The sequence below is a fragment of the Peromyscus californicus genome, unplaced genomic scaffold, assembly GCF_007827085.1.
Source record: "Peromyscus californicus insignis strain IS unplaced genomic scaffold, ASM782708v3 Scaffold_6__1_contigs__length_162567912, whole genome shotgun sequence".
In the NCBI taxonomy this organism is placed as follows: domain Eukaryota; kingdom Metazoa; phylum Chordata; class Mammalia; order Rodentia; family Cricetidae; genus Peromyscus; species Peromyscus californicus.
Genome location: NW_026294584.1, coordinates 133,385,044 through 133,407,954, shown reverse-complemented (window position 1 = coordinate 133,407,954; position 22,911 = coordinate 133,385,044). Strand labels below are relative to the sequence as shown.

The following is a 22,911-nucleotide window of genomic DNA, read 5'->3' as shown; positions in this document are numbered from 1 at the left end:
AACCTTCTGTGGGCTCAGAGGACCTACTTGGTTGTCATGTTCTGCACAAGCTTGGATGCGAACTATCCATTTGGAAACTTGCTGTAATCCCACATTCACACGTGGGGACAGGCAAGCCCTTCCATGCTTAGGGGTTTGCCAGAACTTTCGTGGGAACGCTACAATATATGGGTATAGATTTACCCATAAGCCACCAGGCTGACTTCTCTAGATTTGCTGTAGAGCTCTGAAGGAAAGTTGCCTGAGATTTACTACATCTTTTTAAAAGCTCATTTTTCCCCCCCAGAGTAGCATTTCTCATTCTTGCCAAACCACAAGCCCCCTTTCATAGCAAGTACTTCATACCATTCCTATTACAACCCCAAATTGAAATCGTAGATAATCTGCCCACACTTGTCATTTCCACAGCACTAGTAGAATGCTTTTCAATGAGGGATATTAAAAGCAAATGCATTCAATATAAAAATGCTCAATACACCTGTACAGAAAGCTATAACTGATGAAATCTTCACATGAAACACTTAGAATGAAACATTGTTGAAAGTAAACAGGATAGCATTAAATGCTGTGAACACTTTTCATTTGTCAGGTATATCATATTAGCATGTTAGTTGAGCCCACACATTCCGGAAACGTCCTTAAATGGTGAGACTTCCTGTTTGAGACCCACTTCCAATGGGGAAAGCAAGGTGTACTGGGAGTCACCATGTGCCACCTAATGCTCTGCTGCTTCATTTCATTTACTGTCCGAAGCATCTCTATGAAGTTCACTCCAGGCAATGATGTTCTTAGAAGCTATGTAGACTTCCAAGTGCGTGCAGTGTAGACTCAGATGTCCGACTCAGGTCTGAGGGAACTTAGGATTCCAAGTTCATTCCCAATTTCCCTCCAGGGTTTCTATTTCTAGGGTTGTCCCTCTGAGTAGAAATGCCCCATGGTAAGCCCAGAACTTCTGTAGGGTTGGCTACTCTGAAGGAACAATGAGGATTGGAAAGCCATTGCAGGTCCTAAGGCCCAGCCCAACCTCTTACACAGAACAGGGGACAAGAGAAAGGGACCACTTGCTTCTCATGAAACACTTCCCTTGGGGACTTACAGCTTCTCTACCAAATCCTAACACCAAGACTATGTCATGTGTGGTCTTGTGTGCCCAGCCCAGCAAGGATCCATGGTCTAAGCCAGTCTAGCTGGCTGGAAGGGAAGTCACCAGCCTTAAAGAAGGAAGCACCCCACCACTACCACTGGCCCCTCTCACCCAACTAGCATTGTGTTGACAATTAAGAGACTGGTCATTTGATGGTAAATGGAATCAAACAAGACTTAGTAATGTCCATTCAGGAAGGTGGAAAAAACAAGGTGTGAAGTAACCTTAATAATATCCTACCTTTTTTGTAAGGGGAAAAATGAAAAGAAAAAAAAAACATCAGCTGGGCACAGACATCAGCACATGCTTCTGGTCCCAGCTACTCAGCAGGGAATGGGTCACTTGATCCCAGGAATTGGAGGCCATTTGGACAAGATAGGGAGATCTTGTCTCAATTTAAAAGGAAGAGGGGGAGGAAGGATTGTAGGAGCCAGAGGTATTGAGGATACCACAAGAACACAGCCCACAGAATCAGCTAACAGGATCATAGGGGCTCAGAGACTGAAGTGAGCGTCAGGGAGCCTGTATGGGTCTGAGTTAGGTCCTCTACATATGTGTTATGGTTGTGTGGCTTGTTTCTCTTGTGGGGCTCCTAACTGGGTTTAGGGGTGTCTCTGACTCTTTTGCCTGCTCTTGGGACCTTTTTCCTCCTTCTGGCTTGCCTCATCCAGCCTTGATATGAGGGGATGTACCTAGTCTTATTGTAACATGTATGCCGTGTTCAGTTGATATCCCTGGGAGGCCTGTCCTTTTCTGAAGGGAAACGGTGGAGGAGTGGATCTGAGAGAAAGAGGAGGTGAGGAATGGAGGGAGAGGAAACTGAGGTTGGGATGTAATATATAGGCAAAGAATAAATTTTGAAAAAAAAAGAGGATAAGAACATGCTTGCTTATTTCTAGAAAAGAACTCAAGAAACTAGTGATGTGATGAGCTGTCACATTTCTGATATTCCTGATAAGCAGACAGGAATATGGTGACTTTTTAACCATGTACCTTTTTACATGTTTTCTTTTGTACTAAAAAATTAAAGCTAATATGTTAAAGAAGTTTTAGGTGCTGAAAAAAATCAAGGAGTTTTGGTGGAATCACTCATCCTGTCCTCCTCTCTGTGTGCCTTAGATGACGAGGTCACAGTAGGCAAGTTCTATGCCACCTTCCTGATCCAAGAGTACTTCCGAAAATTCAAGAAGCGGAAAGAGCAGGGGCTGGTGGGCAAGCCTTCGCAGAGGAACGCACTGTCCCTGCAGGTGAGGGGCTGGAGGGAGGTACCCACACACAAAGGTCCGGGTCACCTCCCCTGACCCTACCACAGTCCAAATATCGCTACCTGCCTAGAGGCCAGGTCCCATCCCAAGAAAGCTCATAAGCACTCCGAATCTTCCTGAAGGTGGCTGTGAGAGGGCAGTGGTCTTCCTCTCTTGCATTCTTGCCCACATACTTCCCTCAGCCATCCTGCCAGCTTCCCCCAGCCCCCAGTCCCTTACCACATCTGCTCCCGAGACCGCAGATTCTTGGTGGTCCTGTAATATGCCTTCATGTCTCCTAGGGTGGTTGGGTGGAGGATTTTCCAGAGAAGCCCGTCTCCTGGTGTAGATGCTCAGCTGCCTGGCAGAGAAGCAGAGAGGCAGGGGGTTGGGGAGGAGCAACTGGGTCCTGGCTGACTAAACATCAGTAGAAAGTCTTCACACATCCCTCTGGGTTCCAGGCTGGCTTACGCACGTTGCATGACATTGGGCCTGAGATCCGACGAGCCATCTCTGGGGATCTTACCGCTGAGGAAGAGTTAGACAAGGCTATGAAGGAGGCTGTATCTGCTGCCTCTGAAGACGACATCTTCAGGGTAAGTGCCATGACTAGTGTCTTCACAAAGTTCAGTTTGGAACAACGATGCTGCTGTGCTAACTTGGTGTTTGCCTGATCTCTGAGGGGTGCCACATTCCTCCTGATCAGCTGTCTCCTGATTCCCTACCTCCTTTCCAAGCCAACTCCGTGCCATGCTATCCTCCTAGGACACAGCAGCTCAAAATACAGCCAGCTCTCAGAGAACAGGGGGAGCCTGTTTCTGTAAAGAAATTTTCCTAAAGAAGTTTCTCATCAGAAGGTGTGGAGTAGGAACTCCTGGGCCACATCTAATCTGAAAACCTGTTTTATTCACCAGTATTTGAATATCTGACATAATACAAACTTCTGGCTTTTGTTGGAGAAAAAAATCAGGTTGAGTGGCCACATTAGGTGTGGGTTTTTATGTGGTAGCTAGACAAGCCGTGGTTGCCTTATTAAGGTGGAGCATGTGATATCCCAGTCACAGTGATACCCTCTAGGCCTCCTCCTCCTCTTTTCCTAGAGTAATATTAAGGCAGTGGGAAAAATCACACATTGCTGTGCCATACGCCTGCAGTCTCCTATCTGGCACCCTCACTTCTGCTTCTTGCCAATCCCAGTCCCCAGGTCTGGTTCCCAGGCTGTAATTCACACAGAGAGCCAAGCCCAGCCCACCCTGCCATGACCAGCCTTGCATCCCCATCCTTACTGCCATCATTGAGATACCATCAGTGAATGGCCTCAGAGATACAGAACCATGGTAACACCACCCTTACAAGACCTAGAAGCCAAGGCCTGTCACCAGGACCCAAGATGTAGCTGGAGTTTTCCTGCCTGGCCCACAGTCAGGACAAATCTCTGTCACCCGCCGGTCCCACAGCCACTCAGACCCAACCAAGTAAACACAGAGACTTATATTTCTTACAAACTGTATGGCCGTGGCAGGCTTCTTGCTAACTGTTCTTATATCTTAAATTAATCCATTTCTATAAATCTATACCTTGCCACGTGGCTCATGGCTTACTGGCATCTTTACATGCTGCTTGTCATGGCGGCGGCTGGCAGTGTCTTCCTCACTCAGCCTTCCACTTCCCAGCTTTATTCTCCTCCTTGTCCCGCCTATACTTCCACCAATCAGTGTTTTATTTATTGACCAATCAGAGCACATACAGACCATCCCACAGCACCACAGACCTTATGATATATCAAACTAGACAAACCTTGCAAACCACTATCCCTCCACCCTGCCCCTAACCACTACTCCCCCATCCCTCGCTCCAGGACAAAGAAGGAATAGTGGAGAAAAATACTTGTTCCTGACTTTGAATCTCAAAGAGCCCCTACAGAAAAGGAAGCCGTGATGTAATCAATATAGTAGATGCTTGACTCTTAGTTTCAATTTGGCCCATACAGCTTGTCGATCCACCAGCCGCTTGTGTGTCCACTAAAACAATCTGGTTCACATCTTCCATTCCTTCTTCCCACCCCTCAGCACTCACAGCAAGCTCCACCAAGCTAAGCAGCTGGTTTCTCTGAAGGACCGCCATCTTGGACTGTCCTTGACACCCAGCCTCAGTCTTTGATGCTCTTTTGTGAACAAACGTCCAGGGAGGCTTCTAGACCAGCAACCTCCTGCCTGCCCAGGCCCATGAGGGAATTCCTGTCCTGGTGCTACGTGTAGGGGAATTGTGGAGCCATGAGCATCTAAGCCCCTCCCTCTCCCATGTGCCCAGAGTGCGTGCCTCTCTGGAGGGCAAGATGACTTCCCATGGCCTGTGCTTCTTAACCACTGCCATACACAGAGTAGGGAGGGGGTGTAGAGAAGGAGGAGGAGAGAGAAGCCTTCTCCACCTACCCCTCTGTCTTGTCTACAGAGGGCTGGAGGCCTGTTTGGCAACCATGTCAGCTACTATCCAAGTGACAGCAGGAGCAACTTTCCTCAGACCTTCACCACCCAGCGCCCCCTGCACATCAACAAGACGGGAAACAACCAAGGTGACACGGAGTCACCGTCCCACGAGAAGCTGGTGGACTCCACTTTCACCCCCAGCAGCTACTCCTCCACGGGCTCCAACGCCAACATCAACAATGCCAACAACACTGCCCTGGGCCGCTTCCCCCATCCCACTGGCTACTCCAGCACAGTCAGCACTGTGGAGGGTCACGGGCCCCCCTTGTCCCCTGCTGTCCGGGTACAGGAGGCAGCATGGAAGCTCAGCTCTAAGAGGTAAGCAGGAGGGTAGGCCTGAGCATGAGGGTTCGCACACCCTAGCCTGGACACCAGGAAAGACAGACTTAGACCCCGCAGCCTTCTGCGCGGCCTCCAGTCTCCAGTGGAGGCCGCTGCCCTGAACTAGAGGTTGGAGCCGGCTTGCCGCCCACATCTGTTCCTGCTCACACATGACAATGACAATGAGGACATTGCTCTGTTTCCCAGGTGTCTCCCGAGATGCCTTACCTATGACAGTCCTTTTCCCTCTCTTCCCCCCTCAGGATGTTGACCTGTGACCCTCCAAGATGTGTGACTTGGGCCTGTACAACACAACCAGCCCCTGCCCTTTCCCAGATCCCTAAGCCTGGCTTTTCACCTCGTTGAGATTGGCCAGTGTGTCCACCTCTGTAGCAGTAGTGCAGAGTAGGTCCTGGGGTGTTGACCGTGTCGGGGTCTTGACCGTGTCTCCCACCCGGCCCACCCTTTCCCCACTTGCCTGTGCTGTAGGACACACCGCTATGAGACACAGGTATGGTGCGTGCTATAACTGCTCGAGGCCCTAAGGAAGCGTGCCCTGGGCTCCGGCAGGTCCCCTCTTCATCTGCTTCATAGCTGTAGGCTCCTGAGGAGGGGACTCCCTCTGTCTTGTTCATCACTCTTAACTGGCTGCCCTTCCAGCCCACGGGTTCTTGGTGCGACTGTTCTTTTCCTTGCCCTCTGACCTAGAATATCAGCAAGAATTTCAGGCATCTCTTCTGAATCCCAAGTGTCCTAATCCACGAAGCAACATACCTGCTCACTGGTTTTCACACAGTCCCATTTCCAGGTGGCCATATGCAAGTCTCCATGGCCCGTGCATTTGAAGGGTGTTGCCATGGCATCCATCCTGCCTACTGTGTACTCCGGGACTCTGGCTGCTTTAGCCACCCCACAGCAGTGCTGGCTGAGCCCATGGACCCAAGGAGTGTGTGCTGGCTCCACCTAGGAGGTTATTAAGAGGAAGCGGTTGTCCCATGCCTGTTCTGGTGGCCCTACCCTTTTCTGCAACACTACACTTGTCCCGCCACCTTTGAGGACTCAGCCGAGTACTAGCTCTTCCCTGCTGTGCCTTGTGAAAACCTCTGACTGTCTTTTTTAAACTTTCATTTTATTTAGTTTTTTTTCTTTGACAGTTTCATATACATATGGAATATATTTTCATCATATTCACCCCCCCATCTCCCTCTCTTATCTCCTTTTACACCCACTAGTCTCCTTCCTACTTCTTTGCCTTTCTTTTGTATGTGGCCCACTGAGTTTAGTTAGGGTTGCTTGGATATGGATGGGTAGAAGGTTCCACACTGAAGATGAGCCCCCATTCTCCTCCCCTCAGCCAATAGCTCCTCATGGAGGGGTGGAACCTCCTGAGCCCTGCCCCCTCCATGATGGTGTGTTGATAGGCCCAGTCTTGTGAGAAGGCAGCAAACAGTGGGATCCTCCAGCTCTCCCCAGATGTTCCTTGAGCCTCTGAAGGAGTGATGCAGATGACTTGTTTAGGACTGAGCTCTCAACAATAAATTATCCTCAGCACTTGGACCACATATGAGTCTCTGCTGCTCACAGCTAAAAGAAGCATCTCTGACCGAGGCTGAGTGGAGCACTGATCTATGGGTACAAACATGAATACTTAGAAGGCATTTTGACAGCATGTCCATGTAGTAAATAAGAGTAGTCGGTCCCTGTAGGCCTAGGACTCTGACATGCTGGGTCCATGAGAACAGAACTGCAGGGAAGTCCTGAGCCACACACAGGAAGTGGAAGAGCACTTGACCAGAGCTGGAGAAGAAATGACTGAATGGGCAGGAGGTCCTGTCCCAGAAGGGACAGCATTCTACTCAAAGGCACATCCAGGTGTGGCGGGTTCTTTAGCTCAGGAAGTAGCCAGGCTCAGCGCAGACTCGGGCTTATTCTGCCTGCTGAGAACAAGCCAGTGTGAAGTTTCTTCCCCGTGCCTTCACTCAGGGTCAGAACAAAGGCATATAGAAGATGATTCCAGGGACTTGTCAGCTGTCCACAGCTAGCCTGTGGTGGCCTGTATTGATTGCACAGTCCAGGACTCTGCTTCAAAACCAAGTCTTCCCCACTTGTCTTTGTGTGGGGTACATGTGCTCATGCGTGCGTGTGTTTACAGTCCAGAGCTTGAGGTCGGATGTCTTCCTCAGTTACTCTCCGCTGAGACAGGATCTCATTGAACTTGGAGCTCCCCCGTTCAGCCAGTTGTGTGGGCGCTAGGGACTGCACTCAGGTAACCGTGCTTGGGTGGAAATCACTTCACTGACTAAGCCCCTGCATCAGGCAGGGAATGTGTTCCTCTAGTGTTCCAGAGGAGAAACCTGAGGCATGGGGTGAGCTAAAGGTCTTGGGCCAGAGTAAGTGAGTTGGGGGCAGATTCAGAGCTCCTTGAATCTCCCCCACAGAGCCCTGACACAGCCTGTAGCATCTCGGGCGTCATCAGGAGCCGTGGGACTGTGTCTCTGCGTGTGCCCAGTGTCGTCTTCCTTGCTGAGGAAGAGGCAGGAGGGCTGGAGGAAACTGATGCCTTTCTCCGTTCTGGGTGCTGCAGGTGCCACTCCCGAGAGAGCCGGGGAGCCTCGGTGAGTCAAGAGATGTTTCCAGATGAGACCTGCAGTGTGAGGATGGGCGAAGACACTGAGTACTGCAGTGAGCCCAGCCTGCTCTCCACAGAGATGTAAGCCTGGGCCACCCTAAGTGTAGGAAAGGGTGGGGACTCGGGAGCAGTACTGACACCCCTCCTCTGGGCCAGACAATGGCGTATCAGTAACACCTGCCCAGGATTCCCTCTGCAGCTTGGGTTGCCTCACTACCGAACACTTCCAGGAAACCTTTAAATATCGATTCTTAAATGATGTGATCAATAATAGGTGCATTTCTTAGTGTGAGTCAGCATACATGTATGATGTTCAAATAAACTTGTTATGGAAGTTTTTAAGTCTGCCCTGAAGAGGCACAATCGGCGTGCCTAGGGATGCTAGTTCAGTTCCCTTAGGAGTATTTAGCTTCCATCTAGAGCCACTGGGCATCTGTAATGTCCAGCTGGTGAGAAGAACCAGTGTTCTTTTCTCCTTTCTTTCTTTCTTTTCTTTCTTTCTTTCTTTTTTTTTTTTGAGATAGGGTTTTTCTCTATGTAGCCCTGGCTGTCCTGGAACTTGCTTTGTAGACCAGACTGCTGGCCTCAAACTCACAGAGATCCACCTACCTCTGCCTCCCAAGTGCTAGGATTAAGGGCATACACCACCACTGCCCGGCTAAGACCAGTGCTTTTAAAAGTTGGGTCAACATATATTTTATGAATAACTAGAAAGAAGGACCTCAAAGGTGCCAAACACAAAGTAATGTAAAAAGATGGAGGCGTTCATTACATACTGTCCATACCTGTTGAACTATCACAGTGCACCTGATAAATACTGTGCTATTACATATCAGTCAGCAAACTTTACTGTTTAAGGAAGTGGACATTAACTACCCAGACTTAGTCACTACATGTTATCTACATATGCCAAATGGTCACACCATGCTTCATAAATATGCAGTTAAGTTAATAATAATTGAAAATAAATATTGTTTATGAAGTGTGTGCTTAAGTATGTGCCTCTCTAGGCTCCTGGTAAAACGTTTATGACTCCTGGAGACACCCTTCACTTCCCTGAAAGTGCTTTGGTATGCACCAGCTTCTCGGGCCCTTAAAGTTAACAAAGGCCCAGATGGAGAGATTCTTATTGAATACTTGCCTAACTCCGAAGAAGCCGGATTTGAATCCAGGAGATTTTACTAACTGGTTAGGAAGCTAAGAGATCACAGACCAGGAAGAAAATGTGGACCTTTCTAACCAGCTGCCCACAGAATGTACCAGTGCCAAGGGAACAGACATGCAGACTGAGTCCAGCAGCAGCATAGCTGCTGAACTGTGAGTTGTGTACCGGGCAGCAGAAGTCAGGTCTGCAGGAGTGGAGAGACCCGAGTAAAAGGAAAATGTCCTGGGGAGGGCTTAGCTAGTGGGGGATGGAAGCAGGATTGGCAGCATAAGAGTCTGAGAGTCTCATGTCCCAAACTCCCCTGCACGTACATACATTCCTGTTTGCAGGGGTGGAGTCAGAGGCAAGAGGCTGCACAGTCAGCCTTCCAGCATAGCTCAGTGGTAGGTTGCTTTCATGGCATGCGCATGGTCCTGTGTTCCATCCTCGGCGCTGCAAGAAAACAAAAAAGTAAACTTAATGAAAGGGTATTAGTGGTAGCAGTCCACGATCTGATCTACCTCACTGAGGGCTGGAATACAACTGTGCTTCAGTCTGAAGACTGATCAGTGGAGGGTCATGAAGTTACTTCAGTGGGTAATAGCCAGCAGTCATTGGAAAAAATAATCCTGACTAAGGCAGTATAGAAATAATGAGAGAATGGAGCATACAAAGAGTGGAGTGTCTCATATGGCTAGGTATGTCTATGATACTGGGGATATGTGTAAAAATTTTTCGTTGTGAGGCACCATCAAAAAGTCTGGAAGTCATCAACTAGAGGTCCTTAGGCAGTTGTTCTCAACCCGTGAGTCACAACCCCTTTGGGATTCACCTAAGACCATTGGAAGACACAGATATTTATATTAGGATTTGTAAAAGTAGCAAAATTACAGTTTTGAAATGGCAATGAAAATAATGTTATGGTTGGGGTCATCACAACCTGAGGAACTGTATTAAAGGGTCTCAGCAGTAGGAAGGTTGGGAACCACTGCCCTAATTGCTGCTACTGCCCTGCTGTCTGCCGACTGGATGATTACAGGATCACTACAGGCAGTGGCTGATGTGCTTTTGATAGTGAAGGATAGTCAGACAGGGAAGAATTAGAGGGGTAGAGGATCTTGGGGTAGCATTGAGAATGGCCCTAGTGAACAGCATAGACCTGCTGTGTAAGGACAGGCAGGCATCTAAGGTACTTCTAAGAAAATGTTATGGGCCTAGAATTCTTCTTCCAACTTTCTCTATACCCAAGAGAGCCTCCACTGGCTGAAATCAGAAATGCAAGGCTCAGGGATAGGACAGGAGCCCAGTGTTAGAGTACTTGGCTAACATGCACGAGGCCTTGAATTCCAATCCTCAGCCCAGCAGAAAAACAAACAAACAAACAAAAAAAAAATCAACTACAAGCCTCCTGCACTGGATTTGTATCAAGATCCAGGACCCCCACCAAGCAGGCCTATGAAACAACTATGATGCCCGAGAGCAGGCACAGGTTTCTTAGCACACCTTGCTACCTGCTCCCCACACCTATAGTACAGGCGCGCAGATGAGCATCACCTTCACTAAGGGTAGTGGAAACTGCTTTCTGAAGATAGCAGCTGTCCTGATGGGTGGCACCTAATGTGCCAAGGGTTCTCTGTTCCAGACTCTCCTACCAGGATGATGAAAACCGACAGTTGACATCTCCAGAGGAGAAGAGGGAGATCCAGCAGTCTCCAAAGAGGGGTTTCCTTCGCTCTGCCTCGCTAGGTAAACTCACACCTTGTTCTGCAGATATAGACGGTAATCACCTCTAAGATGGCAATGGTCAGACACCGAGCAACAACTGAGAAACTGTCTGGGCCTTGCTTAGGCGGCCTCTAGAGAGGGGCTGGTAGGCATGCAAAGTGACAATATGGCTCTCCAAAGACACAGTTTGTTGGGACGGGACTTAGACATTGGCTACTCAGATGCCTCGGAGATAAGCTGAGGCATAAAATGAGCTGGGGACCAAGTAGCACTGACCCTCGTACCTCACCCGAGAACAAGCCTCTTTCAGTCACTGTTCCATCGCTGTAATAAAACATGTGAGATGACCAGCTTCAAAACAAGAAAGGCGAATTTGAGCTCACAGCTTTGGACGCTCGGCCCATTACTTTGGGGCCTGTGGCTAGGTCATGGTGGAAATGGGCCCTTTGCCTACTGGCCAGGAATAGAAAGAAGGGAAGGAGCCCAGTTTCCCATGATCTCTTTCAAAGTCACATCACCAAAGGTGGAAAACTTCCCACAAGGCTCCACCTTTTAAACATTCAGCCAGCCTTTCGACTGTACCGAACTGGGGACTAAGCCTTTACTACATGGCCTTTGGTAGACGCTGTGGATCTCAGCTGTGGCAGAACTGTCACAGGCCGGTGCCATCACCTTGTACCCTTATTCTGGTTCTTCTGCTGCTTCCGCAGGTCGAAGGGCCTCCTTCCACCTGGAATGTCTGAAGAGACAGAAGGATCAAGGGGGAGACATCTCTCAGAAGACAGCCGTGCCCTGGCATCTGGTTCATCACCAGGTATTGACGCCTGTGGACAGGCCACAAGCCACACCTCCCGAGGATGGTGGCAGATCCCTTCTGTCTCCCCTTCTGAGACCTCTGTGCATCAGCCCCCCCCTGGGGAGTCCACTTCTCTGCAGACACCACAGTCTGTGGCACTGAAAGGCAGGTCCCTGTGACACCCTGGTGAGGATTCCTTTCCTGATTCTAACTAGAAGCCCTATTCAGGGCTCTCGAGCTTTCTCCTTACAGTGCCAGATATCCCTCCCCATGCAATGCTGTATGCTGCACGCTCTAAAGTAGATCCAGTCAGGCCTAGGGCTTGATGGGACCTGGGAGCTGAACTTCGCAGCGGTCTGTCTGTCCACTGCAGTGCAGATATGATGGCAGCACCTGCCAACAGCATGATGAAGAGCAGGGAATGCTGGGCATGGTGGCCATGATTTTAATCACAGTACTCGAGAGACTAAGGAAGAGGAAAAAAAACAAAAAAACAAAAGAGGGAATGTTCTCCAAGGAGAAAAGGCCTGGGAGAGTAATTAGATCAAATCTACCCTAGCATAGCGCAGCTGACAAAGTGAAAACACCAGCGGCGCACTCACTCTTGGTAACTTAGAACAAGTAGAAACTTCAGGCTACAGCCGATACATTACCTGCAGCAAATGGGGATCGAAACCTGAGCTCCCCAGGTTACCTTTGTAATTACTAACTCCCTTTGGGGCCTGTGCGCTCTGTGTGTGTGTGTGTGTGTGTGTGTGTGTGTGTGTGTGTGTGTGTGTGTGTGTGTGTCTGTGCTTGCATGTGTGTATACATGTATATCCGTGTGTTCATGTGTGTATATGTTTATGTATGTGGGCACATGCATACAAAATGCATTTTAAAAACTGATACAACTTCAGCTCAAAGGCCAAAGCACAGTCTAAATAGGGATTTTTGTCATGAACTTTCCAACATAATGAAATAGCTTCATGCTTCCCTTAGATTTCCAGGTACCCCATAGCCAGGGGGCTGCCATGAGCTGGGGAGAGGGACGAAAAGCAGGATGTAGGGACGCTGTGTGTTCTGTCTAAAAGGGTTTCTCCAAATGGTTTTGTCCATCTGTCCTCATGCCCAGAGGTGGGAAACGAGGTTTCTCTTTGTATCATTATGCCACCTCCAACCTGCTCTCTGTCACCCGGAGATGAACGCTCCCACTACAGCGTCAACAAACATGTCACATCTGGGCAGTGGACAATGCTGAGAGTCACAGCGACAGTGGGAACGCAGGCTCACCCTGAGCATTCTCTGGAGCATTTGGGGATAGAGAAAGCAGACCTGGAAATTGTTAATCATGATACAGAAGCCAAAACACTCTGCTTGAGATTGACAGGGCATTATCAATGGGTCTATTTCATTATAAAAGTTAAAATAGCCGGGCGGCGGTGGTGGTGCACGCCTTTAATCTCAGCATTTGGGAGGCAGAGCCAGGCGAATCTCTGTGAGTTCGAGGCCAGCCTGGTCTACAAAGCGAGTTCCAGGAAAGGCACCAAAACTACACAGAGAAACCCTGTCTCGGAAAACCAAAAAAAAAAAAAAAAAGTTAAAATAATGACTACTGATTTTGTCTAGGTCATTATGATAGACACTATACCTCAAAAGCCTTATTTTACTTAATGTCACACTGGCCTATAGGCCGGTGCAGAGAGAGGGCACTGGGGAATTCTGGCTCTGTGGAGGACACGTCATCATTGTCCTCTCTGATCTAGTGGAAAAGTCAGAGTGACTGTATCCAGATAATACAGATGGCAGAGCCAGTCCCAACCATGGATGAGCCAGAGTGTGCTCAATTGTAAGGTCCTGAAACTAGAAGGAAATGCTCATTAAAATATTTCTGGATATTATTGAATCTTACACCAGGTCTCAATGAGGTAGATAGGATTTGGGCTTTGAGAATTCTAGGCAGAACTCACTGGAAAATACTAGTTTCGAAGTTACTCAGAAGGCAGAGGGCTGACCCCTCCTGGTAACTCCTTTTCTTATGTCCGCAGGCCTTGGCAGTGGCAGGTTTGAGCCCCCTCCTGCAGAGAAGCCATTCTCCTACCACGTTCCCCAAGCCATGCCCCACACCCCCTGTCACCCCAGGCAGCCGGGGCAGGCCCCCACAGCCCATCCCCACCCTACGGCTGGAGGGGGCTGAGTCCAGCGAGAAGCTCAACAGCAGCTTCCCGTCCATCCACTGCAGCTCCTGGTCTGAGGAGACCACTGCCTGTGGTGGCGGCGGCGGCAGCATGGCCCGGAGAGCCCGGCCTGTCTCCCTCACGGTGCCCAGCCAGGCTGGAGCTCCAGGGAGACAGTTCCATGGCAGCGCCAGCAGCCTGGTGGAAGCGGTATGTGAATTCAAACTCCTGGGGAGGGAGAGGCCCCAGAAAACAGGAGACTTTTGTACAGAGAAGGAAGCCTGGCTTCTTCCCAAGGAGACTGGGTGTCCAAGGGTTTAAAGTAGAGAAATGCTGAAGGAAGGCCTGGCCTGCAGAAAATTACAGCTATGACTAGCCAAGATGATAGCCACTGGCCATGATGAACCGGGAGAAAGCCGTTAGTAAAGTGTGGGCCAGTGAACCCCAAGAAAAGTTCTGCTGCATCCCAGAGTTCACACGCGTGCTGGGGCTTGTTCCTACAAAGAGGGCCAGGGTTCACTGTGCTTAATTCTGACTGCTCAGGAGAACAACTCCCCAGAGCTTTGGGAGCTTGCCAAGGGAAACCGGCATTTCCAATCTTTCAGTGATTCTAACACACGAGTGTCCAAGTTTAAGAGGGCATCTTTTCTCCTTGGCTTCTGTTCCTCCTTTAGAGAGATTTTAGAGTCACTAGTCCTCTGCCCCTGCGGAGCGTCTATTCCAATCCTAGCACCACATTTTAGGGGCCTTTGGCAAACTGAAGCAAACCCCAAAGACTGTGGCAAGGTCCTTAAAAACTGTTAGAGTTTCTAGACTATTGGCAAGGTCCTAGGAGAACTGGTAGAGGGAAGACCTTGCCCACACAGCTCTCCCCAATAAGAGGACGATGGTAAAGGAGTCAGCCTCCATCACTGGACATGCCAAGCAGAGGCTGCGTCTGTCCTGTGGTCAGACGACCTGAGAATAGAGTTCAGTTAAGTAACTGGTCCTTTCCAGCTCTGAAACCCTAATTCTTCACTCGAGCCTGTTTGTCCTTTACTCATCTCAAAAATCTCTGAGAATCTTACTAGGTGCGGAGACTATAGGCACAGTGAGACATCTGGGGAAATGGATTTCAGCTCTCATGAGCTCCCACTGTGGTGGCGAGGACAAACAGATTAAAAAGTAAGCATTATGTGGCCAGAACAGGCAAGGCATCCGTCGAAAAGTCAGGCAAGGTAAGGAGAGAGTGATTCTCAGGCAGAAGAGGAGGAACGGATGCGTAGGAGAAAAAGAGCCCCCGCCCTGACTCTGCCATATTCTTCTTCCCCTTGGCTCAGAGACTTAGTAAACTTCCTTCTCACTAGTCACTAAAGCAGCTAGGAGGAAGGGTGGACCCGTGATGGTCACCTGCTGCTCTCCCAAACAAAAGCAGAGCACGCATCCTGTACAAGGAGCCCCGGAGCTGCAAACAGCTGGCCAGGGGTTGGGGGACAGTGCTTAAACACCAAATGAAAGCTAAGGCTTCTTGGAAAGAGCAACATAAAAGATGTCTTGGGGGCCAGAGAAGAGAAATGAAAAGATCTGCCCGTGAAAAGGCAGAGCAGAGTCCACAGCCGCTCTGCAAGTTTCTCCTCATTTGGTGATATGATGGTGTTTGAATCCTCCAACCTAAAGCGCTCGCCTCTGATCTGCGCATGCCCACTTCCTTTGGTCCATACTTCATCTCTGCTTTCCTGTGAGTGTCCCTGGTAGCACACAAATAGAGACACACGAACATGCCTACACACTCCCCACACACACACGCACACTTATGTACACATTCACACATGCATACACACACACATCCTAACACACATACCCACATGCACATGTTATGTACACACAAATGCTCTGCTTCGCAGCAGCCTGCGACTTCATCCTTGGGGAGCTTGGAACTCCGGTGACCACGCCCCTCTTCTGTCTTCTTTTTGCCCCTCCTTTTCAGGTCTTAATTTCAGAAGGACTGGGACAGTTTGCTCAAGATCCCAAGTTCATCGAGGTCACCACCCAGGAGCTGGCTGACGCCTGTGACATGACAATAGAGGAGATGGAGAATGCCGCAGACAACATCCTCAGTGGGGGCGCCCAGCAGAGCCCCAACGGCACCCTCTTACCTTTTGTGAACTGCAGGGACCCGGGGCCGGACAGGGCTGTGGTCCCAGAGGACGAGAGCTGCGCATATGCCCTGGGGCGAGGCCGGAGCGAGGAGGCGCTCCCGGACAGCAGGGCCTACGTCAGCAACCTGTAGTCCACAGGGCTGGCGAGACGCGGGTGTTTTTTATTCGTTTCAATGTTCCTAATGGGTTCGTTTCAGAAGTGCCTCACTGTTCTCGTGACCTGGAGGTAACCGGAACAGCGTCTTCATTCACTGCTGTCGGGACAAGCCTCAGAGCTGGGCGGTCTGCGGAGTCGGCTTTTCAGGGGAGAAGGCCAAGGCCGTGGTGCAGGGCTCCAGCGCCTTCCCGGGGCAGCACCGCCCAAAGGACCCCACCCCACCCCTAAGCAAAAGGGTGTTTTCCCCTTGCTTGTATAAACAGTCATTTGCACATGTTCTGTCTGAACCTGGCCGTCTCTATGGAGTAGGGACCCAGGGATCTATTGCAGGAGTAGGCCAGCGCCCCGGGTAGGGGCCCGGGAAAGGGCTGCAAGGTTCCCAGCAGTTTGGGCCGGGTCCCTTCTGGGACTCTTCCTCTGCAGGAGCCGAGGTGCAGGTGGAGGGAGCCAGTGCAGACCACACCACCTGCCCTCAGCTAGCCAGGCCAGGGGGCGCAGGCTGCTGCCTAGTAATCTTGGTTTCATGGTTTGATGGTTCTTGTTAGCATGTTTCGGTTTTCTGGGTTTTAGTTTCTTTATTATTTTTTATTTGTTGTGCTTTCCCACAGGGAAGGGAGGAAGAAGAGCATCTACAGTTGCGCAGCCTCAGTCACTGTTTCCACATTTGGGTTATTTAAGTCAGATTTGGTTTTATTATATTCTTTAAATGGTGCGGTTTTCTCCCCCACCCCTCTTTTTCCACCCATGAAGCGAGGGCTCAATATCACCACAGGACGGTTTACCTGCTCTGTGTATGCCCAGTAACTTGTTACAATTTCCTTAAGTAACACCACCTTTTTCCCCCTTTCTTTCTGGTTCGGTTGAGCGTCACAATCTGCAGGTAACGGGCTGTTAGATAAGGTGTTGCGCGCCTGGGCGGTTGAGCTGGGCTCCTTTCTTAGCTGGGCATATGGATAGGTTCAAGAGAGAGGATGTATGAGCATTTGTGTGTCACACGTGTGTCCATAGTGGGTCGTCTGTGCGTGTGTGCACCCACATGGTGCGTGCGCACCTCCTCCACCCCACCCCCACCCCCGCACAAAAGTCCGTAGATCCCGGTTCCGGTTTGACTGCAGGGAGTTCTGAATCTGGGGCGATTCGAAAGCAAAAACAAATCACTGTCTCCGCTTCTGCTTCTGAAACGAGAATCGGTAACGGCATTTCCTGTCCCACGAGATATGCAAAAGCAATGCAATAATATCCATTTTAAAATACGATTGTGAGTTGTGTCAGCATTAAAATTCTATTTTAAAAAAACACAAAATTTAAGGGAAAAAACTCAAGAAGACATTTTGCTTCGATATATTCTGTGTAACGTTTTATTGCATTGATAATGTTTCTGTTGAAGAAACTGTTATACTTGAATTCAGGTCAGTTTCAGTATTTTTCAAATATTTTTTTAAAACTGAATTGCAATTGTGCCAAGCAAATATAATGACTTAAGTTTGTTTTAAAATTCACTTCTTGTATATTTTGCTGCATGTAAAGTAAATCATTTTGTATTTGGAGTGTGACAAGCTTTACCTTTGAACTCTTAAGTGCTTTTTCTACATGTGGTTGGGGAGGAGATGGTTTTTTTTTCATTTGCAAAGTCAACAAAGGTATCCCCGGTGTCAGTCCTCTGCTCTCTGCGGGCAGGTCTGGGAGGTACCATTTTGCATATCTTGTATTTTGTTTCCATTTCCCTTGATCTTTCCAAAACCGGGTGGTAAGACAGTCCATGCCACATCTTGCTTTGCAAGATCAGGACATGTTTCATCCAGGTCTTCACTTGCTGCCTTCTGCCATTCTCTGTGGATACTTACTTGTCCAAGATGCTCCCGTGGAGAGGTGGCTGGCTTTCCCAAGCACTCGGACTGAAAGGATGGGGTGACAGTCAGCCTGGGGCGGTGGTAGGCCAGATTCATCTTTGACACATGACTTACCCAAACGCAGATTGCCGTAGCCGTGGCTAGAGAAAGGTAATGGGATGGAACTGTGGCCCTTCTAGAAACCACTCATCCTCTCCTTCCAAAGCAGGAAGGCAGAGAAGCAGGGGATCTTGACGAGGGCGGGCATCAGGATTCAACAGGGATGAAAGGAACAGATTGTGTGGGCCTTCCATTTCGGCTCGTCTGTGTCTGCCTTCAGCAACTCTTACAGTTAGTACCAGGTCTTTCGATTGTATTGTAACAAGAATGGTTGGAAAAGAAGGGCTCTGGGGAAAATAAGGCTCAACCATTCACCCAGAACTTACCTATGGACAGAATATCTTCTGGTCCCAGTGTCCTTCCAGCCTATTTTGGAGATTATGTGAGAATCTGCTAGAAATTCCAGCAAGGATCTTTCGTGAAAAGGCAGAGAGAGGTGCCCAGTGTCCACAGATTAACCAGAGTCTAAAAACAGCGCTCCTCCTTGGACTTCCATGTGCCGATAACCCAGCATCCTTTGCAGTACCCATAAGGGCTTCTAGATGTGAGGATTGGGTGGCATCCTTTGTCTTGTTTCTGCAAAGTTCTGCAACTGTGTTGATGTGACTACGGTGACTACAGAGAGGGAGCCCTTCTGACTGGCTGTCTGGTTCTCACATACATCTGACCCCTAGGGAAATGTGGTGTTTTCATTGATCCTACACACAGACATGCATACTCAGTGTCCCTGCGCTGCCTTGTTTTCCTTTGGAAGCTTTGATCTACATTGCCAGATTCTACTGACCAATGACATAAGCTACAGGCCAAGCTCCTGCAGCTCCTGCCAGCACTCTGCCCAGTGTGGTTCCCCAAACCCCCCTTCACCAGTCATACCCACAGACTGCCTTCTCCCTTATGGCCAAGAAGACCAGAACAGCCTTTCACTCATACGCTGCACCCTGCAAGAATAGCATCATCAGGGACAATGGGCCCCTTGCCCTTTGTTGCTAAGAGGAACAGAGGTTCAGTGGCCAATGGGGTTTTCATGCTTGGCTTCATGACCACCTGAGTAAGATTGACACACGCTACCTGTCTCCAGGACAGAGGGGATCAGTGAGTAGGAAAGCCAGTGAACATCTACACCAGACTGTCTACTCTCCACCCAACATGGAATTTTCCCAAGGACTGTTTTGAACATAACTACCAGACCTTCTGCAATCCTGACAGTCCCTGAATGGCAGGGAAATTAGCCCGCAGCTGGGGGCCAAAGGGCCATGAAGGAGTGTAGGCCATGTGTTTTCATCTGTCCTATGACTAGCTCTGTCTCTTTTATTTCTGATCTTTTCATGTGTGAGACCATATTATACAGACAAAGTCCAGTTAGTTCCTTTCTGCCTGGTCCTAGAAGACTCTTCATATCTTCAGGTTAAAAGAGAGAGACTTTCCTAGACCTTGTTTGATTTGTAAATGTCTTCCCTGTTAGTTGTGGTTCCTATCTTTCTTAACCTGACTAGGAATCCAAGGCCCAACTCTGTCATTTACCTTCCTCTGGTACCCTGGTTCCAAATTCTGGGTACTATGAAAAGAAGGTCTGTGTTCCTTTCTCATAGCTCTCAACCATCTGGAGCTCCAGACACCCTAACTGAACACAGTAGGCCGCCCTTCCTTTGCCAAAACCAGCACATTTCTGCAAACAATCTGGAAGTCAGTAGAAGCAAAGTGGCTGTTGTACTGAGGCCAGGAGAACACTCCACTGCTCCTAAGGGCAGGCCAAGAGAGCAAGGATCCAGACCAAGCATGGAGTCAAATCTGGTACTCAGGGTTTTTAGCCTTCTCGTAGCACATTTCAAATGTCGCCAAGGGGATGGATGGCCCCTCCATCCTGGGATTTTGAGTAACTGAAATGTCCTCATTCAGGAGCTAGAAACAATTGAACAAGGACCTGAGGAAGGATTGTCTGGCTTTCAGAAGAGCTACTCAAAGCCCAGGAAAGCCAAACATGCTGTAAGTGTCCTGGCTGATTCTGTTCCTCAACAAAGCCTTGGCTCTAAATCAAGAGTCAACACAGAGAGAACTAGAGGGATGTGGAGGTGAGGAAAGGGCACATCCTGACCCCATCTCATCGTGTGGAAAGCAGCTTCTGTCTTGTCCAGCCTTGGTAAAGGCTGGTGGCTCCGTAATCTGCTTTGGAAGTTGTGAAACATACCTACCCTGGGTGTTTTTCCAGCTAAATCAACCTAGCTAGAGCGATATGGTTCTTACCTGACCCTGTGAGGTCCCTTCACTGCATCTGGCCAAAGAATTTGCCAATGGGAAAGTTGTTGGGGGAGGTTGGGTCTCACTCACCAAAGTCCATGTTCTAGAGCAGCTGCTGTGGGGAGAGGCATCCTGGGAGGATGTGAGGGGGAAAAGCACCTACCTACAATGTCAGTAACAGGGACCTTCCCCTCCTGTAGCATTTCACTCCTCCTCCTCTTCCTCCTCCTCCCCTCCTTCTCCTCTGCAAGCCCAGTGAAGGGAATAGAGAGGTGAAAGGAACCATTTGCAGATTCTTACAGTGTCTTCACCTTGCAGGGAAGCAGTTGAATACCACACACACACATACACACACACACACACACACACACACACACACACACACATACACACACACACACCCTAAGGCACAAGTGCTGAGGTGATGGCTACTTTGTGATTTTTTTTTCCACAGAAAAGGAGGACTGTGGTAGGCATGTTCAACCTGTTCAATCTGTGGCTATGTGTCGCAGAACAGCTATGACCGTGGCCCAGTACATTTCTAGATGATGTCCTATTATAAGGGAAAAACACTGGACATCTTAAAGAGGAATACATGGAAGAAACTAGAACAATTTCCAACGGTGAAAATGGTGACACTTCTATTCATCTACAGTGAGGAACTGCTACCATTCTTAAACTTGCCCTTTTCCTCCAACCATCTTAAGAGGTTTGATCCATATAGTATATGATAAAGACCTGGCCCTTCCTGGTATGTGAGGAAGACTTGCTAACCTATCTCTGAAAGGGAGTTGAAGAATGTAGCTAGATATATCAAGCATTGCAAATCAATTCAGTACTGAGAGTAAAGTCTGAATTAAGATTTTTCTGTTACATTTCTCTTAGGTCTCTGCTAACAATAAGGAAGGCAAGGCCAGGAAAATGCAATGAAAATGTGAAATGTCACATCACGAGAGCCGAACTATCTCAGATGTTCATTGCTTTAGAGTTGTAGCCCTTCATCCCCATGGGGAATTCTGTGAACCCCAGTTTCCCAGAATCTAAGTGATTTGATGTATAAAAGTTACAGAACGGGTGACATGCCACTTACTCCAGCATGAATGAGTCAATTAATGCAAATTTGCCACCTAAAACTTCGCTCATGGACCACTCAGCAGGGTCATTACAGAGACAATTTGGGGAGGCAGAGGATATAGGAAATCAGAGGGTTATTTCTTTTTTCTTTTCCTTTTTTGGGGGAGCAATATGAAGGCACTGGGGATTGAGCCAAGGGCCTTCCTTGTACATGCTGGGCAAACACTTCAGCTTTTATTTTGAGACAGTCTCTGCCTCCTAAGACTTCCCAGCGTGGAGAACTACACCAAAGTTAAAAGCAGGGAAGAACCTTTGGGAATTGAGGACAGGTGATGTGTAAGCAAGCAATCCCTGCAGAGGGCCCCTTAGAAGGCATCACAGTGACCCATAAGCTATGGGCACCTTTCTGTTCGCCACACAACATACATCCACATCTGCATCCCATCCCCCAGACTTGAAATGCACCTCCCAGCCTTCCTACCTGACCATGCACCCATCTGTCTGCCCTGCTCGGACATGTGCTATTTGCTCACTGCCCTGAGCAAAGCCTGGATGGCAGGGAAACAGCTGGGTTTACACACATCTGTGATGAGAGCAGTTAAGAACAACCTGTGGGAATAGAAGTCATTGAGAAATAGGGTGGCAGATCCCCAGGAGTGAATGCTGCAATGTCTGCCTCTCTCATAATACTGCAAATCTACTTTAATCTGCCAGTGTTGCTAAGGAAAACTTCCCTCCATGTAAAGGGTCCACATAAAGCCGCTCCTACTCCCAACTCTCCATGTGTCTACTCAGTCCACTTTTATGTCCACGAGAAAGCCTGTGTCATGTGCCATGCCTGTTCCCAGAGAGGCATGGAAAGATGAACAGGCTCCTGTGTCACTCATATACACCTGCATATCCGACACCTGCCCCTCCAGGCTCCACGACACCACAGTCTGACTGTTGTAAATATTGTTGTACAGTTTGTAATCATCAAATAATACTGCTGTCAATGGCCCTGCCTGCTGCGCCTTCTCCCCCTTGAGTAAGGCCAGGGAATCTAGAAGGGAAAACCTTCAAGGAGAGCTTCAGGGTCCATCTCTGTGTGAGACGCTACTGTATATTCCTGTAAGATTGCATTTTTATCTAAGGAATGATGTTATTTAAAAAACAAACAAAAACGCAAAAAAGAATTGCAAATAAATTTCTTAACAATGTCGATCTTGGTTTAATCAGTATCTCCCCTGTTCCATACCTCTCCTTTTCCCCTGTTCCTACAGTTCACAGAAATAGATTTAACCTCCACTTGCATTGGATCCTTCAAATTGGGGGAGCAGAGAGGGTGTGACTCCAGCATATCCCTAACTTTGTGACCACAGCGGATCTCACATAGATGTTCTTCCATCTATGACAGGGTCAACAAAAATGGTCAAAGGTGAATAAGGAGGCAGAAGAGAAATGAATGGTTAGCTCAGAAAATCGAAGTACTGTCCCCTAAATAATTGAGTTCAGATAAAGTGTGGGGGGGATATACTAGGGGAGAGGAGAGAAAACACCATCAAATGCAAGGTTCTGTGGTTACCATGATGATGTAAACTGGCTCACACAAAGCTTCCAGAATAATCCCCAGGAAAAACAGAATTGTTGCAGGGATTCCAGGAGGCAGGGGAAGCAGCTCGAGAACCTGTCTGCTGCCTAGAGAAAGACTGCTCTGCTGGACTCTGGCTTCTT

The 22,911-nt window shown here is 48.7% G+C and overlaps 1 protein-coding gene and 1 long non-coding RNA gene across 2 annotated transcripts in view; one reads left to right on the top strand and one right to left on the bottom strand.

The window, feature by feature from the left end:
• Positions 1 to 2,843, bottom strand: part of LOC128100017 (uncharacterized) — a 34,497-nt gene extending 31,654 nt beyond the window's left edge. Inside the window, exon 1 of the long non-coding RNA XR_008214643.1 lies at positions 2,629 to 2,843. This is a non-coding gene — a long non-coding RNA (uncharacterized LOC128100017). The remainder of the gene's footprint in view (positions 1 to 2,628) is intronic.
• Positions 1 to 22,399, top strand: part of Cacna1c (calcium voltage-gated channel subunit alpha1 C) — a 558,454-nt gene extending 536,055 nt beyond the window's left edge. Inside the window, exons 40-47 of the mRNA XM_052721999.1 lie at positions 2,264 to 2,391; positions 2,850 to 2,984; positions 4,840 to 5,192; positions 7,780 to 7,905; positions 10,611 to 10,714; positions 11,404 to 11,507; positions 13,517 to 13,855; positions 15,612 to 22,399. Of these exons, the coding sequence (XP_052577959.1) occupies positions 2,264 to 2,391; positions 2,850 to 2,984; positions 4,840 to 5,192; positions 7,780 to 7,905; positions 10,611 to 10,714; positions 11,404 to 11,507; positions 13,517 to 13,855; positions 15,612 to 15,914 (1,592 nt within the window). The 3' untranslated portion in view covers positions 15,915 to 22,399. The remainder of the gene's footprint in view (positions 1 to 2,263; positions 2,392 to 2,849; positions 2,985 to 4,839; positions 5,193 to 7,779; positions 7,906 to 10,610; positions 10,715 to 11,403; positions 11,508 to 13,516; positions 13,856 to 15,611) is intronic.
• The last annotated feature ends 512 nt before the right edge of the window (positions 22,400 to 22,911 follow it).